This window comes from Macrosteles quadrilineatus, unplaced genomic scaffold (genome assembly GCF_028750875.1).
Source record: "Macrosteles quadrilineatus isolate MER2022 unplaced genomic scaffold, UCM_ALF_1.0 Scaffold_4__1_contigs__length_99947679, whole genome shotgun sequence".
NCBI classification, from domain to species: domain Eukaryota; kingdom Metazoa; phylum Arthropoda; class Insecta; order Hemiptera; family Cicadellidae; genus Macrosteles; species Macrosteles quadrilineatus.
The window spans coordinates 18,811,324-18,829,533 of record NW_026542597.1 but is presented as its reverse complement, the minus strand read 5'-3'; the positions used below and the strand labels follow the sequence as shown (position 1 = coordinate 18,829,533).

Sequence of the window (18,210 nt, the reverse complement as noted above, 5' to 3'; positions counted from 1 at the left end):
ATTGTTGGTTGATTGAGTGAATATTCATAGTGTATTGTGCAGACCGTATTGTTTTTGTAACCTTCAGCGATTGTCAGAGAATAACGTGTAAGTGTGCGTTGCAATGCATGTTCGATGTTTATAGAACCATTGGATTTAGAGGGTAGACATCTTAAGCTTAAGGGGTAGATCTTGATCAGAGGTACATAAAAGTAAATTTTCTTTAGGGAATGTGTGTACTATGCTCGTTAATCTATCTATCTATATTATAAATACCCTACATGAAACTTTGTGAACACTAAGGCTTTTTTGTTTTAAGATTTGACCCCACCACAAACCCATGTACCAAAATGTACGTCTGGGTGTGGTTGAAATGAAATATTTACCATTTGGATTTGGGTTGGCGTAAATATTACAATGGGAAAAAGCAAGAAAGTCTAAACAATTTTATATACTAAAGAGAAAACAGAATGAACACTGTGCTGCATTTATTGAGCAATCATTGAAAGAGCCGATTTGCAATCTATGGAAACATAGAAAAGTCATATAACACCACCAAGTAGAAGAAATAGAAATATATATATATATTTTTAAATTTATAATCGTTATTATGGACAACCTAATGCGGCTATGAGTGGGAAACGTTTGTAGAAAACACTAAAAAAACCAGCTTTTGAAAAATGATAAGATTTTACAAGAAATGTTGATTATATTGAACTGTTATATACATCGTGAGTATTTCCATAATGTTTGGGATGACTCTTTAAGTCATCGGAAATTATGACTCTTATTCGTTTTAAAATAACGCCCGTAATACTTAGCAGTTGCTCGAATTCGAGTTACAGGTACACTAGTATTATATAAAAGGTGCTAGGCCTATAGTTTGCCTTTCAATGAGACTGAAAAGGTGTGTACAAAGAAAAATAACTGACAACAGCATAGACTGTCGGACTCAATAAAACTAAATTGATACAGCCAATAGAAACTAGATGATATTTATATTACATATGCTACATTGCAAAACACAATTAAATAAAAAAAATGTTACATCTTAACTTATAATTTGCAAACCACCGACTTATGTACTTCATATTTGTAGCACTGTGACATTTAAATATAACGTTGTGTGTTTCGCACTTGTTACACTAGATTAGTAAAAATACATTAGAGGAAAATACATTGTATTACGATGATCTTGTTCAGTTGTTAAGAAAATATTGATTAAATCTTAAACATTTATTCTCTAATATTGATTGCTGTTTCGCGATTACAAAGGAAATGAAAAGGCTGCTTGGCTTTTTAATGAGGAAACATACGGTTTTTTGTTCATTTTTTACTGTGTGGAATTAGGTGGGATATGTGAATTCGTATTTTGTCGTGTCTCCTTAATAGTTTATTGAAAAACAAAGTCCATCCCGCATCTTTTTAAAGCCCCGCCGCAGCTAACCTGCATACTTAGCGAATTTCCGTTCTCCTGATTATATTTTCACTTAGTCTTAAATGTTTTATTAAACATATTTAATTTACTCCTTATTTAAATTATATTAGGTTTAACGAGTACTTTGGAAAACGAGTACTTCTTGAAATATAATTGGTTTATTACTTACAGGAAATTGAATAAGCTGTGATTTAGTAAACTGTCAATAGCTTTGTATGTAATAAATACATTTGCCATGTTTATTCAAAATATTTATTAAAACTACTGTGTAACAGCATTGACTCAGTTACAACAGAATAACACAATGACATGGACATTTAAAATTGGTAATTTATTCAATTTATTCTTAACCATTAACCGTACAAAAACACTTCGCAATAAATAAGGCTTATTAAGTTATTTATTTTAATATCTACAAGATAGTTTAAATAAATTGCAAAATATATATTAGGCCTATATTTCGAAGGTAAAAAATGGGAAACCCAAATTCTACCCTGTAAACCCCCCCCCCCCCACCCCCACAACACCAAACACAAACCACTTTTCCATAATCCGATCTAAATCGAATCACAGAAAACATACTACTATGTTTTCTGTGATCGGATAATTTTCCCCGATCCATTGTGCTAACGGACACAAATAAGTACATATTTGAAGAGATGGTGTCATTTGGTCTCTGGAGACATCAAAATGGAAAAGTAAATTGGTCTAGGGTCCAGGTCTTACCATGAAACCTACTCTAATAGCTTAATGCCTCCCTATATGGGAAATTCCCTAAAACAAATAATCTGTGGTGAACCTTCCAGCAGTGAGTGAAGCCATATTATACAGTTTGTGTCTCGAGTTTGGTCTACGTTGTTGAGATATGAGTGACAACTCCAACAATGACAAGCCAGTGTCTTCACTATGTGATATTGAATCACTCTTTGAAATGAGTTATACTTTAAGTACCTTGGGTTTTTGCTTAACTCGATAATTCATTTAGTTAACCTAGTGAGACATAATGCATGCATTGGTTACGTAAATAAAATACTGTAATTGACAGCCTATTTGAATGTGGGATATGTGGGTTTATGTTTACAATTTTATGTTAAACACAAACTGTGCTCGACGTTTTAATGTTGGTTCTCGTAGAATTGGATTTAACCACAATTGTATCAATAGTTTAAAGTATACCTCCTTTTTAGTTTAGGTAAACCAAAGTTTAAACTCATTAACTTTTTACAATAAATGGTAAAGTGTTCATCTTCTTAGTAGAAACACATTTGTTGTAATACGTTACTATTTTGTATGGAAAATCATTTAATGATGTAATTTGGTATAGTAATTTATTTGGTGTTGTAATACACCTAGTTTTAAAAACTCGTCAATCTTAAATATATTAGGATTACTGAGGGACACTTGAATGGACTTTGTTCGGTGAGCAATTTGTACTTTCTGTGAAGAAAGTCAAATGGAATTTTCCCTAAATCCTTCAGTATGTGTTGAATGAATGTAAAACATTTGGAGTATGCATTCTTCGAGTTTAGGCATTGCGTTGTTCAGAGTTTCGTGTGCATTTTTGTGTAGATAAACTATCGACTGGAAACTTTCCATTATCTGCATAAGGAAGTTGGTCATTCTAAATATTATTCATAACGTGTGTTACATTGTTGTGATTAAAAATTTGGGTAAATACCATCGATGTATAATAACTCTACGTAAATACTACAGTTAAATTTCACCATTACATCCCTTTTAGTACTTTGTCGTTTTCACTGAGGGCGCATAGATAGTGGTAGTGGATGTGTTTCATATTTCAATATAATATATTTCGCGTTTAGCATATATACTCTAGAATTAGAGATCCATTGGAAGTATTTCTTCTTGTATTATTAATATAATTATAGCTTAAAATCTTAATGTGACAATTAGACATTGGCTTCAATTAGTATTGCAGAAGGGTTATCTAAAGTTTGGGTGTTTCTTTTAAATTGTCGTTTTTATAAATTTCAAATAGCTACATTTAAAATTAAATATCGGTGCAATATAAAAAATACAGTGCTTCGCTTTATAGATTGTAAAATTTTCAAAGTGCAATAAAACTCCCAATGCTTTGTAGGAGGACGTATTGTTTTCAGATTTTTGCAAAACAATAAATTTTAATTGCGAATTTTTTTGTTCTTACTTTCAAAATAATTAATAACCAAATTAATAGCAAAAAATGTATTAATTGAATATGAATGTAGCTGCCGATGGAGGGCCGTTAAAGTCTTTTTGCAAAATAATTGGACTCTAGAAACCATTATCACCAAGAATTTAATCCGTGTTCGTGGCTGAATAGACATAGTCTTAGACATTATCAAAACCGAGCAGATCATTATCAAAAAACTTAAACGATTTTAACTGGTAAAAATGCAAAACTAAAATTGTTATTTACTACAGGTTCAAAATTAAAAAAATATTTATACCTAGTCACGTTTTTAACCGTAGCAACACAGAAACTGAAATTACAATTCTACATCGGAAGTAAATATATCCAGAAACATGAAATCATGAAAGTATTATAGTAGTCCTGTGAGTGTGTTGTAGCATAGAGTATACATTTATCTTTAATCTATGGTTATAGCGAAATACTCGCTTGCTGCACCATGCAAGTGTTAACAGCTGTTTCCAGCTTCATTCACCAGCTGACAGTTGTGTAATGATTGCAGTATTACATATGACATTCTGCGTGTCTTTGAACTAATAATGCATATACATATACAATTGTACGTACATTACGTACTTGGGACATGTTTAAAATATTTGAAAATGGGATCGTCTATCTCAATCTGAAGTTAATCTTACACGTAACATGATAAAGATTAACGGCAATAGTTTGAATAAGTTACAGTATATTCAATAGGGTGGCATGATTGTACCCTCGATTCTGACCAACAAACTCCACTATTCTGACCAACCGTCCACTATATATAATCAACATCACCTATATATATACTAGCAGAGTACCCGTCCTTCGTACGGGGTTGGCATATAAGTATAAAATGCTTAAATTGCAGTTATACTCAAAACAATGAGTTAGCAATGGGAGAGGACACAGTTTGCTAAAATTTGCTTTAAATTTAGGGTATACTATAGTATTACACATCTACCGTAGCCATAATATTCTACCACTTCACCTAAATAATAAAGACAAATAAATTATTAAAAATTCGCAAAATATCACAAATTATTCATGAAATTAAAAACATAAACATAACTGTAAACAATCCTACTATGACAGTTCTCATTGCGTATCACAGTTTTTTGTTGCTGATTAGTTCAAATTAGCTGTTTTCATAAATGAAATGCAAAAAATAATAATAGTGCTGCACCCTCTTGGTAAATCTTGTAAATTTTTAATGCTTTTGCATATCATAGAACCAACTTTTTAAGTTGAAACAACTGACTAAATTCTTTAATTCCCTTTAAATAAGGTTAACATGGAGAACTACAGAGCCACTGGGGCGGAGCCCGAAAGGATTTTTGAGATAATAATATGCCTATATGTTAATCGGGAATATGAGCTATCATCATGTAAAATTTCAGCCTAATCAGTCCAGTAGTTAATGCGTGATTTAACTTCAAACAAACAAACAAACACACAAACTTTCACATTTATAATATTAGTAAGATATATATTATATGTTTCTTTACTTATCTACCAGATTGTTTTTTTGCCAAATTTTCTTTTTTCAAAGTCAATCATATAATATCATTCTAACTACGATAAACCCCTTCATTTTTTTAATTTTCGTAAAATCTCACAAGATTATGTTTTGAATAAAACAAACAACCACTTGCACATTAATAAGTCAATAAGTCATTTATTTGCCAAATTAACAAATACAATTTGCATTAGCTATGTCAATATAATTCAATACAATATACTGAATACAAATCAGCAACTTAAAATGCATACCCTTATACAATAAATAAAATTAAAGGAAAATAAATCTTTAACCGCCAGCCAGAAATTCACGGACGCTGTAGCAGCATTTGGAAAGCAACAAGGACTTAATTTTTCTCTTGAATCGAAGGTGGTCTTTCTCCAACTTGAGATCAATGGGTAGGCTATTGAAAAGTTTGAACATTTTCCTTCAATTTGCCTTAGTTATTTCCATTTTCGTCTCTTAAATAATTTTATGTTCTACTTGTCAACAGGAAAATATTAATAATTAAATATTTAATGCCACTTAATTTAAGCTAAAATAAATACTTCACAGATGTTTGTTATTTGTATTTCTCGTCGCATCGTCAGACACATCACAAGCACTACCGGTACTTACCTAATTTACATAATCTATCTGTTAACAGTAAAAAAACAACTACCATTGTACCATTGATTACAGTCTTCATTAATGGTGTTGAGTCTATGCTTTTACGTATAAAAAGGTTTCCTTGCTATACGTCGAGGTCATTGTTTTTAAAAGTTTTATAAAGTGAAGGTCGATTGACAATTAGTTAACAAATCTGTTGTTTCCTACGAATCATTAATAAACCAGACTTTCTAGTTATGACACAGTATTTTCTACAAGTAGTCCTAAACTAAAGTGAATGCAAATTAGGCCTATGTAACGCCAGTATTATAAGTATGAAGATGTAATATTGCCATGTTTATTACGATATATGTTTTTAAATGCCTTTCTTCTTTTGCAAAAATAAAAATCTTTCTCCTTCAACGTAAATCATTAGTAGATATTGACATCTTAGGGAATCACAAAATCATTTTTATTACTGGGGGAGGGTTCTTAAACTATTCTTAAACAAGGATTGAATTTTGTTATTACTTAAGATTGGTGTCATAGTTGTTTTTTTACCTTATTGATACCTGTTTAATTTTTAATAACTTTGTCTCCGTTGATGTAATCATATTTTTGTGACAATAAAGATTCGATTTCTGGTTACAAAATATTTTTGGTTCGAATTCTTGAAATATTGCCACCAATGTGAAATTTCTCTCAGAAATATATCTTATTTCTATAGGGGTTTCACTGAGTTTTTGTGATTATTTATTTTGTATTGTATTATTTTTGAGCATGTAGTAAATTAGTAACTTATGTGCATATTCAAGGTACAACAGTTTTTAATGTTTGCAAAAGAATTAAAATAGATAAACTTAGTTTGTTTTCATAAGTAATAGGCCTACAGTACAGTTTTGTCAAAAGGATTAAAAAGAGGTGAATTACTACATAAATCATCGTAATACAGAGAAAAAGCACTAAACTTATATAATTGGGCAAAATTATTCTTTTTTTTTAATACAATATAGTTCTAACGTCAAAACGTATTATTATTTGTATAAAATCTAAACAAATAACATAATATAGGGCCAACTAGCAGTGCAAGTAATTGTATCTATAGATATAGGTTATTACCGGAAAACGGACAATGATGAAATAAATTATTACACAATGGTTATGTGCTGTGGATTTATAAAGCATTTATAAAAACATATCGAAAAATAATAATTTGACAAATTGGCATTCAAATTAAAGTCATAAAAGTGCGTAGCCATTACCTATAAGATAAGCATAGACAAAAGGATTGGATGTGTGCCTGTCCTATACGGAAAGCTCATATTTTGTCAACAATTTTAAAGAAAATCACATTAAAACATTTTATAGATTTTTTATTACTCTAAAATATATATTCTTTAAACTCTTAATTCGGTTGTGTAGTTATATATTCAAAGTCAATTTTAACAATCAGGTAAATATGTATAAAATTAAAATATTTTAGTGTTAAACCTATTTATTAGTAATATAAATATTTTTCAAGCATAAATACAAATTTTGCAAATACAACTCGTACCGTACCATCGTCTTGAGACTCAAAACCATTTAAACGCAAAATCGATAGACGTTGCCAACCAATTGCCATCGTTGTGGCCATCCGCTACTCTACGGCGGGGGATGTTAAATCAATAAACAACCCGTTGTATCCCCCGATCGAAAAACGTCCCCTAGTCCAAAAACGATTTAACTAATAAACCGGTCGTGCTGACGACGAGAAGCACGAGCGCAGCGTGTTGCTGGCAAAGTATCGATTTTGAGTCGGTTAAGCTCCGCCCCCCGCGCCATAGTAGCTTGCCGTCGTCGTCTACCGTGTGTGTACGCGGCCCGCCAGCCTCTGCCGGTATGTTGGATATTACAATGTAAACACCTACACGTGTTTTACTTACGGGTTTACACTACATTAGTGTGTAGTACTACAACTACACCTTGTAACTTCTAACTGTATGCTTCGTGTTTGGTCTACGTGTATGTCAGCGTGTGTAACGTGGAGGCCTAGCGTTTCTGGGTTTCTACATTCGTGTGTTGTTTTGACTTGTTGCCTCGCCGCCGATTTAGATTTTGGGATTACCCTGTAGGGATTCCTGATAGGCTTAAGTTTTTCGTTAAATTTGAGGAGACGTTTGGTAGAATCGGAGTTCTTAGATTTTAGGGGTGGATAACATTATTGATTAAATGCACTGTAAATTGTGTGTTATATTTGTAAACACTAAATAGTGTAATAAAACTGGATAATAAAGAAAAGACGGCACAATTGTAAAATTAGGATTCATGGTCAGCCACATTTAGGCCTAAGTCTTTCAGATTGTGAAGTATCTTTGGGAAGTAGGCTTCAGTTGATTAATCTGTTTTCTTTTATTCAATAAAATTACTGCTTTTGCTGTACGGTTTATTGCAAAAACTTTGTCGATGATTAGTTAACAGTTATACCATCAATAGTACAAATTGGACATATAATTCAATAGGGGTATGATGACACTTAAAACAATTTTAGTAGGTAGTAGGTAATTAATTATGCAACATAGGCCTACTAAAATGTATGTGTTAATATTTTCATTTTAGGATGAAAACATTTATAAAATAGTTCATTGGCCTTCCTAAAACAGGTCATTGTATGATACAAATTAATTAAAAGCTTTTGTTTATAATAACTTTTTGTAAAAATGTTTCTAAGGATATAATTTTTATTCATAAGATTACTTTGATGTGTAGAACAGGATAACATGCATAATGTACAACATTGGTCAACATAAATAATTTAAATTGGATAATGTTAAATCATTGTTGATTTTAAAATAACTTGTACACTTCAATAGTATACAGTCAACACACTAGAAATAGTTGTCTCAACTAATGGTCAAATGGTTGTCTCATAATATAAAAAATATGGATTTAACTAAAAAAAATATTTTTAGTTGTGTATATTTTAATTATTGATAAAGCATGTTGTATAAATTTACTTCGATGTGTGGTGCTTAGTGTTTTAAACTAAAAAACTACGTCAATACTGTAATAACTACTTTACATGCAATGTCAATCAAAGAATTCAATAAACAGTTCAAAATATAGTGGTAGTATTCATAGGATTTCACAATTGGAGGCAATGAAATAACAATGGCCTTAGTCTGCAACAGTTTTGTTTATTCATGAGTTTGAAGTTTTAGGTTCAATAATATAACACTCTGCCTATGGCTGAGCAAAATATGTCTACAATCTGTTTGTCTGTAATATTGTAATTGTTTTATAATAACCAACATGTAATTGTAACATTAAAATTAAAGCTACTACAGAACCGAGTCAATAAAATAAGGTAAAAAGTTGAACAAACCACTTCGGTTGATTAACTTGGTAGATTTTCCAGACTTCCTGTATAATCATGGTTGACTTGGCCACAATGACCAACCCAACAACCAATAATTAAGATTGTAAAATTCTGTAATAATCAGTCTAGTTTTACTTATACACTTTAAGCTCTAACCATGATGTGAATTTAAAAACTTGCAATTTTGTTTAGGTATGAATTTTACTGTCAAGTAAACAAGTTTATTACTGTGATTTGGTTAAAATTTTTAAAAGAAGTAAAAAAATGGGTCTAAAAACAAATTGTCACTTAATTTGTATATTTTGTTAAAACCCTAAACTTTAATTCATTAGTGATTGCAGATGGTTAAGTTCCATATTTTTAAAATCTACAATAAATATAGTCTACATAAAAGAAGTAGCCTAATTGAGTGGAGTCCTCTACAATAATAATATTAACCCCTCTTTGTTCTAAAAAGAGGCAAATAACTATGCCAAAACTATAAAAAAATTATCAATTTGTACTATTATTAGTATTTTATTCTTTCGGATAAATGTAAAAAAATAATTTTCTCTAAGCCATTTTGTAGGCACTTTAATAGGTACTTAGAGGTGCTATTGTACATCTAATATTTAAGAAGAAAATTCCAATAAAACTCTTAATATAAAATTCCTAAATGTTTATCAAGTTTTGTAAATTTATTTATTTCATACTAGGCCCAAATATTTTACATGTAAAAAAATATAAAATATAATTTATGTCATTTAAACAGGGAATCTTATATTTTTAAAGAATTAATGAGTAAAGAACTAATCAAACAAATGAAAATTTAGTTGGTCTGCAGGAATGCTGTGGCAGGGGTGGTAGGCTATTCGAGTTAAAACACAATATACTGTATACATCATTATACGTAGGTGTCTGCCAAAGTGTATCATTGGATGGGAGCAACAGTCTTATGGCTGGCATTTTGCCTTACTACCCTGTTACACTCTCAGGCAGATATTTAATTAGTCACTGGAGTTGTAAAATCTACTTTTCCTGTCAAGGGATGAATTCGTCTTCTCCTGTATCACAAATTTATCAATTTATTTGCAAATTGGTCCCAGTAAGGTAAACCATTGACTATTGGATACTGTAGTCAATTAATACATGTTATTCAAATGGTAAACATAAGAATCTAGTGTATCAATTTAATTTATTATTCAGAGTTAAGTATGAAAATATAGGGTTTCATTACGTACTACTGTACTGTAATGAGTTTTACCGAACACCAATCAGCTCTTGACACAAATCAGTTATACTGTATTTGGGTGGCAATAATTAGTTATAAACAAAAACATATGACTAGTATTTTTAGTCCTTTAGTTGGTGGTATTATATAAGGATTTGTACAGATTTAGTAGTATGACGTAAACTATCGTACGTCACTCGTCCAAAATGTTTTACCGGACTCGTATGGTCTCGACTTCGTCTTGCACGGGTACGACCACACTCGTCTGGCAAACACTTATTTTCAGGACTAGTAACGTAATATACTATTACGCCACACTTAACTAATTTGAGGAACTTCCCACGCAAGTATTTAGTCCAGAAAACAGCTGTTTGCCGCCACCTTAATCAAATGGGGGTTTCATTACGTACTAATGTACTGTAATGAGTTTTACCGGACACCAATCAGCTGATTATACTGTATTTGGGTGGCAATGAGTGGTTGTAAATAAAAACATAGTCTCTTGTAGAGGTTATGACTTTTAGTCCTTTAGTTTGTGGTAATATAAGGATTTGTACAGATTTAGTAGTATGGCGTAAACTATCTACTCGTCTAAAATGTGTGTATCGGACTCGTATAGTGATCCCGTGACCACACTCATCCGGTAAACACTTATTTTCAGGACTAGTAACGTAATATACTATTAATTTCTTGATCAAAAGTTTAGTCTCAAAAAGATGGTTCTATTTATTTTTATTTTTATTTTTTCACTATATATCAATCATTCATTATGGGTATATTTTAAAATTTATGCTTTCCTGTTGGTTGTAATATTGCAGGATACTCTTTTTTTACAATGTATATAGTTAAAATAAGTAAACTAAACAACAAACATAACAAAATAACCAATACCAAGAAACACTAATAATAAATTAAAGAACCCACTCTTACACGACAAACTATGTATAGCCTACATTATTTATTTTTTCATATCTAAATCACCAATATATTCTGATATCTACCTGATAAAGGGTAAAATATAAATTATGCACATAGACAAAACAGTGTTTTCCCTCTTTATTATTCGTAAACTTATGTATAGCAGAAACTCCGCTATGAGTGCCTAAGAATTTTTTTCCAGCAGTCAGACTTTGTGGTCTTGTGGGGGAAATTTCCATAGTAAATCCTGAAACTATTGTAAGGTACACATTGGTGTATTTTTTTATAAAAAGAATCTTGTATTTCGTACTAGACGAACACATGACTGAAAGTTGCTGTGTTACTACGAGATGACGTTTCGTCCTCGTAGTAGGTAGAGTGCTTATCTAAAGTGAACTGAGCAGGAGTAACCTTGTTGTCTTTAGGTACAGAATGGTGAATCTGTGGAGTCTGTTTCATCTATGGTTTTGTTGCAGATGAGATGCTATACAAGAGGAGCAAGACCAGAGGACAGACGGGGGTGTTGAACAGAGTAGTGTCCAAGTTGTTGGCCAAGAGTGACTCTACAGAAGACAACATTCTGCAGAACCTTCTGCTAGACTCCACTAGCTGTGATAAACCTACCATACCTCCACCCGTCATCAACAGACTCAAGAAACTCGGCACTTCTGTTGAGGTTAGTTACTTGTAAATTTTAACTTATAACTTGTAAAGACTACTTTCTTTAAGAAAAATGTTTCCTTTGTTAACATTATGATTTTCTATAAGCAATTGGGAAAAAATAGTAAAAAGGTAGATTCTTGTCTTCTTTTTCTTGACTGTCAATACAACTTTTTTGAAGCAGCTTAATTAATGTTTTTGCTGTTTCCAGACAAGACTATACTTTTAAAAAAACAATACTCAAAATAGAACATGATAACAACTCGGTCATGATCAATCAAGTTCTTTAGCCTAATAAAGAATGTTACTTCAGTTTACAATGTTATCATCAATTTAAAGTGTCAGCTGTCTTTTAACAAAGTAAAGAAAAATAAACATCTTTAAACAAGTTTGTTTCTCTCTCTCCAATTATAAAAAGATATTCAATTTTTTGTGTTTAAAGTGTTTTATAAAAATGTTTTTAACACTACCATCTGATACAATTCTATTATATTCTAATATTTACAAAATAATTTACTATTCTGTATTTTCTTGTTATTACAAGTATTTGTGTTTGCTGGCAGGTTGAGCAGCCTTTGCCCAGCAACGGACAGGCCGACCCCACGACTGGAGCTGCTGCTGGAGCTACTGCATTTCTTCAGATCATGCAATCACTGGACAAAGCTGTGGGCCTTACCTCCGACCTCACCAAGAAGAAGAAGAAAAAATCTAGTAATAATCAAGTGCCTTCACTTCAACTGTTAGCGGAAATTGACAATAGCGATAATATGACAAAGTTTTCATTCCAAGTGGATTCCAAACAAGTGATAGAACTACACGACGGGCAGAAGGTGTATACTTGTGATATATGTTTGGGCGTTTACAATAGAGGCTTCAGTCTAAAGCGACACTACCTGAAAACACACATTAACTACAAGCATATTTCTAAAAGGGACTTGCACAACTGTGGGATTCTGTTTGATCCTAGTATTGAAAAGTTAGGTGGGAAGAAGAAGATAATTAAAGAAGACAGTCCTCCGGTTGTCTCGAACCTTTCCCCACCCAACGACATTCCTGACCTATACAGATGTCACACGTGCGGTAAATGTTATATGCTGAGAGATGATCTCCAACAACACCTCATGGATCATCTACCTGTGTCCGTGCAAAACTTGAACGATGACCAGTTCAAAAACTACTCGTGTCCCAATTGCAAAGCTCGTTACCAAAAAAAGAAATTGTTCCTTCGGCATAAGGAGATGTGCGGTAAAGAAGTTGAACCGGAACTTGAAGACACTACTATCCACTATTGCCTTTATTGTGAAAAAAGTTTTCCCACATTTTTACAAAAAAAGAAACACCATTTGCAGTTGCACCACCCGAAGAAAAAACTACATCAGTGTTACCTGTGCAAGACGAAAATGTTCAAAGAGAGATTGGGAGTGTTCAAACATCTTCTTCTACACCATCCGGATGAGTACATAGGATGCCTGTCTTGTAAACTGAGGTTTGGTACTAGAGAAGAGTACAAGAAACACAACAAGGAAAACCACAAGACTTTGGGAACTGCTAAAAAACTGTTGATTCAGCAAAAACTTGCAAACAAACCCCAAGGTCAAGAAGAGAGTGTTGAATCTCGATTGTCGGGAGAGACAGAAAAGGCCCTCGAACACAATAACAATCCTAACTTAGTTCTTAAGTGTACTGAGTGCCCAAAAATGTTTGCATGCTTTTTGAACATGACAAGACACCGAAGGATAGCCCACAGACTGAAAAAGAAGAAGAAAGTATTAAAGAAAGATTACGCTAAGGAAAGAGCCTTAGATAATAGAAAGACACCAACTCCGCCGCCTCCTATATTGACTCCCTCAGTTCCACAACCCACTCCTACTCCACCACCCGACCCGGAGCTGCTATTCTACAGTACAATCGCTCACAACATCCGTGAGAACCTGACGCACCACTTGGATGGGAAGTTAGACTCACAAGAGGTCATGGAGTATGACCTGAACAAGGCTTCTTCCGCCGAAGGGAAGAACAAAGTGCTCAATTTCTCTGCGGGTGCGTCGTTCTCTTCACCTACAGTGCCTGCGGACGAACCTGAGGCCACCAGCACACCAGTGCAGCAGAAAGAGGCAAAGACTATACCGATCAGTCCTAGAGCTCCTTGGGAGAAGTTCAGTTTCCCAAAGAATTATGACGGACGTTGTGGCTTGACCTCGTACATCAAGGACATGTCTCACTTGGACATATCAACTCAGTTGACCATGAGAAGGAATCTTCAGAGGCTTAACTCCATGGCTGGGCAGGAGGCCAACAAGGAGTCCCCTGCTAACATCCCAGCTGGCCTGCTGCTGGTGGAGAGACCTGTGCCCGACTGTGCTGAGGCCTTTGGTGAACCTGACACTGACAAGGACAAAGGTAATCTACAAAATACATTTTTACAAAAGGAAATATTTTAGAATAGATTTAAACATATGGTAAACTGTGATCAATTTTGACTGGACACTTCATCTTTTCATTATCGTAAAATCCACTTGGAGAAAGATTGAACACCATGAAAAAATTTAAACAAATCTTATATTAGCATTTGTGCATAGGAGATCCGATTCAAAATTTATCTCCACATACTTGTATCGATTATAATTTCAAAATAAAATTCAAATCTGTAAGAGATGCGTTTAAAATTTTACTAATGAAATATTTCTATTTGCTCTAGTGAAAATACTTAAATACCGGTAGGCCTAATTGTATTTTAAAATGTTTAACGTTAAAACTGCAATGATACTCTTGTTTACTTTTGACTGAATCTAAAACTGTCATTTGGTAGGATGAGGTTGTAGAAATTAACATAAAAGATAAATAACCTACAGTTATTTTGCCTGTGAAAAAATTCCTTTTTTATCTGTTGAATGGTGGGGATTTTAGAGGTAAATGAATGATAAAGTGAAAGCATTGTCTATACAAAATTTAAACCCATAATTTTTAATGAGGAGGCCTAATTCTTTATGGTTAAATCAATATAAGCTAGTATTATTTTACTTTCCTACAGTAATTTATGTTTCAAACATAATATGTTCAAAGTTCCTAATTTTTGGAATGTAGGACAATTTTACCAGAGACAATCTTGCAGGGAAACTGTTTGACAGCTCTAACTTATTATATGGCTGTTGTGGTACTGTTGTGTTTACTAGTATAAATGTATGAACTTTACAGAAGGTGGAAACTCGGTGTTGAGTGGAGAGTGGGTTCGACCACGTAGGTTCCTGTGTTCTGTGTGTGGCTTCACAACAACCTGTCTGTGGGAAGTAGAGGACCACAAGTACGCTCAACATCCCAACGTGTGGGTGCCCCATGTGGAGATAGTGCACGAACAGAGCTCTGCCTGGGACTGGGTAAGTTACTGAAAACTCACTGATCACACAAGTCTGTGAAAAGTCACTGATTGTAATGGGGGATCACGGAAATCTGAAAACAAACTGATTCTATTGGGGAGTCACTGAGCTCTTGGAAAGTCGCCGATTGTTTTTGGGGTCATGAAGTCAGTGATAAGTCTCTAATTCTGTTTTGGGATGAAAGTCTCTAAAAAACCACTGATTCTAGTATGGGGTCATGGAAGTCTCTGGAAATCACATATTAAAGGGCCACGGGATCCATTTTTCCATTCTCAAAGTAGTATAGTAACAAAAAAGTTTATTATGCAGGCCAAAAATGTAATTTCAATCCTTGCTCACACAAGCACAAGTTTTTATTCAAAAAGGTTCACTTCAGGCCCTAGTAATGGAATTTACTTGTATTACTACGGTTATTATATGAGTGGATGGTGTTGTCAGTTCTACTATCGTCGGTTGCCGCCGCAGACGCCAGTAGAGTACACCACTCCTGCGCCTCTCACAGCGCCACTGTCATGCAGCAAGTGTGGTCGTCAATCTACTGTCCTCTCCGACCTACATAGACACATGCTGGAGTGCGGCGGAGACACTAGGTATGTCACATCAACTACTTTAGTACCCACTCAAGTGTGAAAACTGCAAATTGTGGGCCAATTTCACCTCTCGAAGATACATTGATTCTCGTTGGATTTACGGTGTAATCTTAATTTTCTACCGCCATCGAGAGATGGCAACGTAATGATCATTACGTAATTTTTGATTGTGCAAGCATTACTTATGAGTGAGGCTTTCACAGTCGCTAGTATCTTATCAACACCACTAAAAACTACAAACAACCCTGAATTTTGTTAATTATGTGTGCATTATTGAGTGGGGACCCTATAAAGTTATTGCCAGAGTAAACATATGTTTTCAGAGCAGGAGATTAAGCGGGTGGTCTGATTTTCATGATATCAAAAAAGTTTGTGCATCCTGGTTGTATGTAACCTTTCTAATTCTTTTTTTGGTGGATCGTAACCTGTAATGTGAAAACAATTAAACTAAAAAAATACTTTTTTGAATGTCAAAATATGTTTTAAAGGCTATTTTTCTTTGTAATGGCAAACAACTACAAGAATATATGTTTAGTGTTACAAAAAATAATATAATCATAGAGGTAAATAAATAATACAGTAGTATTTATTTATAAGATAATCCTCAATAAGTAAGATGGAAAAATACAACTTCCAAACTTTCTTCAATAAAAAGAATATCTTTACAACATCTGTGTCCAAGCGAATACACAATAATCTGTTTGTTGCAGCTGGCAAAGCCTTGTTGGAGCGTCAGGTGGACGTCGACGCAAGTGGAGGTTCGGGTCTCGTCGGCGCAAACATCAAGGCAGGCGCATGCTCAAGCGGAATATCCCCAACACACCGGCCAAACACTCCTGCGGTCGCATCCGCACCAAGCCTGGCGATAGTACGTATATCAATCAATCAAAAATAAACTATACACCTGAAGAACATTGGACCTGAAATAGAAAACTATTTCTTCCTTAGTTAAAGTTAAAAATGCTCTCTTAAGCCAGTTTGGACTCTTTCCCTTTAAGATAATCCTGTTATCCTCTCAAAAAAAACCTAAAAACCTATGCCCTTGTGCTCAATGCACCATTCTCATCAAAAACCTAGGGGCGGTTCACGAGCTCGGGACTTCATAGTCCGCGACCAGACGTTGGTCCCGGACTATATAAGCGACGACCAAAAAATGGGTTCACGAGTCAGAGCCTAATGATGTGAAAGCCGGGCCCAGTGTAGGTCGAGACCAAATCTGTAGCGGAGCCTATGACAGGGATTCGCAGGGAATTTCTGTTGAAACGTTGGTAACAACCAGTAACAACAGTCTGGAAACACATGTGAAGCCACTGCTGCTGACATACGCACTTCCATACAATAGGATGATCGTGAAAAAAGGCTGAACCAAAACGTCCATAACGATTATTTTTCCCCGTATTTCATTGCCCCAATGCTCGCCTATTGATCTAAGTTTATTGATTTATAAACACAACAATCCACGGTTGTATGACATCAGAAAATGGAAGTCTTTAGTGAAATATATTTTTCTGTGTGCATTATTATAATTCAATTAAGATGCATGACATAAAATAACCGGGTAGGTCTATTTATAACCGTATGAATGCCTATTTTGCATAAATTCCCGATAATTAGGGATGGTGATTTTTGGATAGGATAATTTTAACTAAACTTATTTAAATGGTACAATTATTGAAACTAAAATGTATTTAGAGGTACTGATTATTAGATATAAAAATCGTATGTGTTTGCTGGATTTAATCGTGGCTGTAAACAAAGAATATTATTTCCGTTATTCTTCCACTCTATAATAATCTAACTGTAAAATGTTGAAAATAATATTCTGCAATTAGCTCGTAATATTATTTATGTTAACAGCTATGGTTTTTAATTTACATTTTGTGTTGTTGCGATTTTTAAAATCAGTTTCATTACAATGTGTTTATATTTACTTGGTAGGAAGGGTTTACTAGTATTATATTATATTTACTAGTAGGAAAACATAGTTTTTTTTTCTTTGGGCATAGCTTCGAACTGAAAATTGTATTTGTTCTGCTTTCATTACCAAACAAATAGCTACCATCCAAACTTTACTAACATCCAATAAATCACCAGTTTCTCGATGAAAAGTGCCATCAGCCAAAAACATTAGTGCAACTGACATTTTTTTCCAATTTAGAATACTCTAATGGATTTTGCTGTCGGGAAATCCGTGCCTTGGAATGAACGCCTCAAATGACTCATTGACGGTATCTTTGGAACATTTTAATCTATTTTTAAATTCATCAAGTCATAAAAGGGTTTAGTCATGATAACGAGCTGGTCTTATGCGAGGAAGTGGAGTGATTGTACATAATTGTTAACATAATACAGTATAGCTATTTCATAGTCATATTCAATACACACGGCGACCAGTGAGTACAA

The 18,210-nt window shown here is 33.6% G+C and overlaps 1 protein-coding gene across 3 annotated transcripts in view; it reads left to right on the top strand.

Annotated features, from left to right (window-relative positions):
* LOC128991276 (uncharacterized) overlaps positions 1-18,210 on the top strand; it is a 114,378-nt gene that overhangs the window by 74,513 nt on the left and 21,655 nt on the right. For all 3 annotated transcript variants that reach the window (XM_054414009.1, XM_054414007.1, XM_054414008.1), the window contains exons 4-8: positions 11,660-11,859; positions 12,407-14,243; positions 15,039-15,217; positions 15,656-15,807; positions 16,518-16,675. In XM_054414009.1, the coding sequence (XP_054269984.1) occupies positions 11,660-11,859; positions 12,407-14,243; positions 15,039-15,217; positions 15,656-15,807; positions 16,518-16,675 (2,526 nt within the window). The remainder of the gene's footprint in view (positions 1-11,659; positions 11,860-12,406; positions 14,244-15,038; positions 15,218-15,655; positions 15,808-16,517; positions 16,676-18,210) is intronic.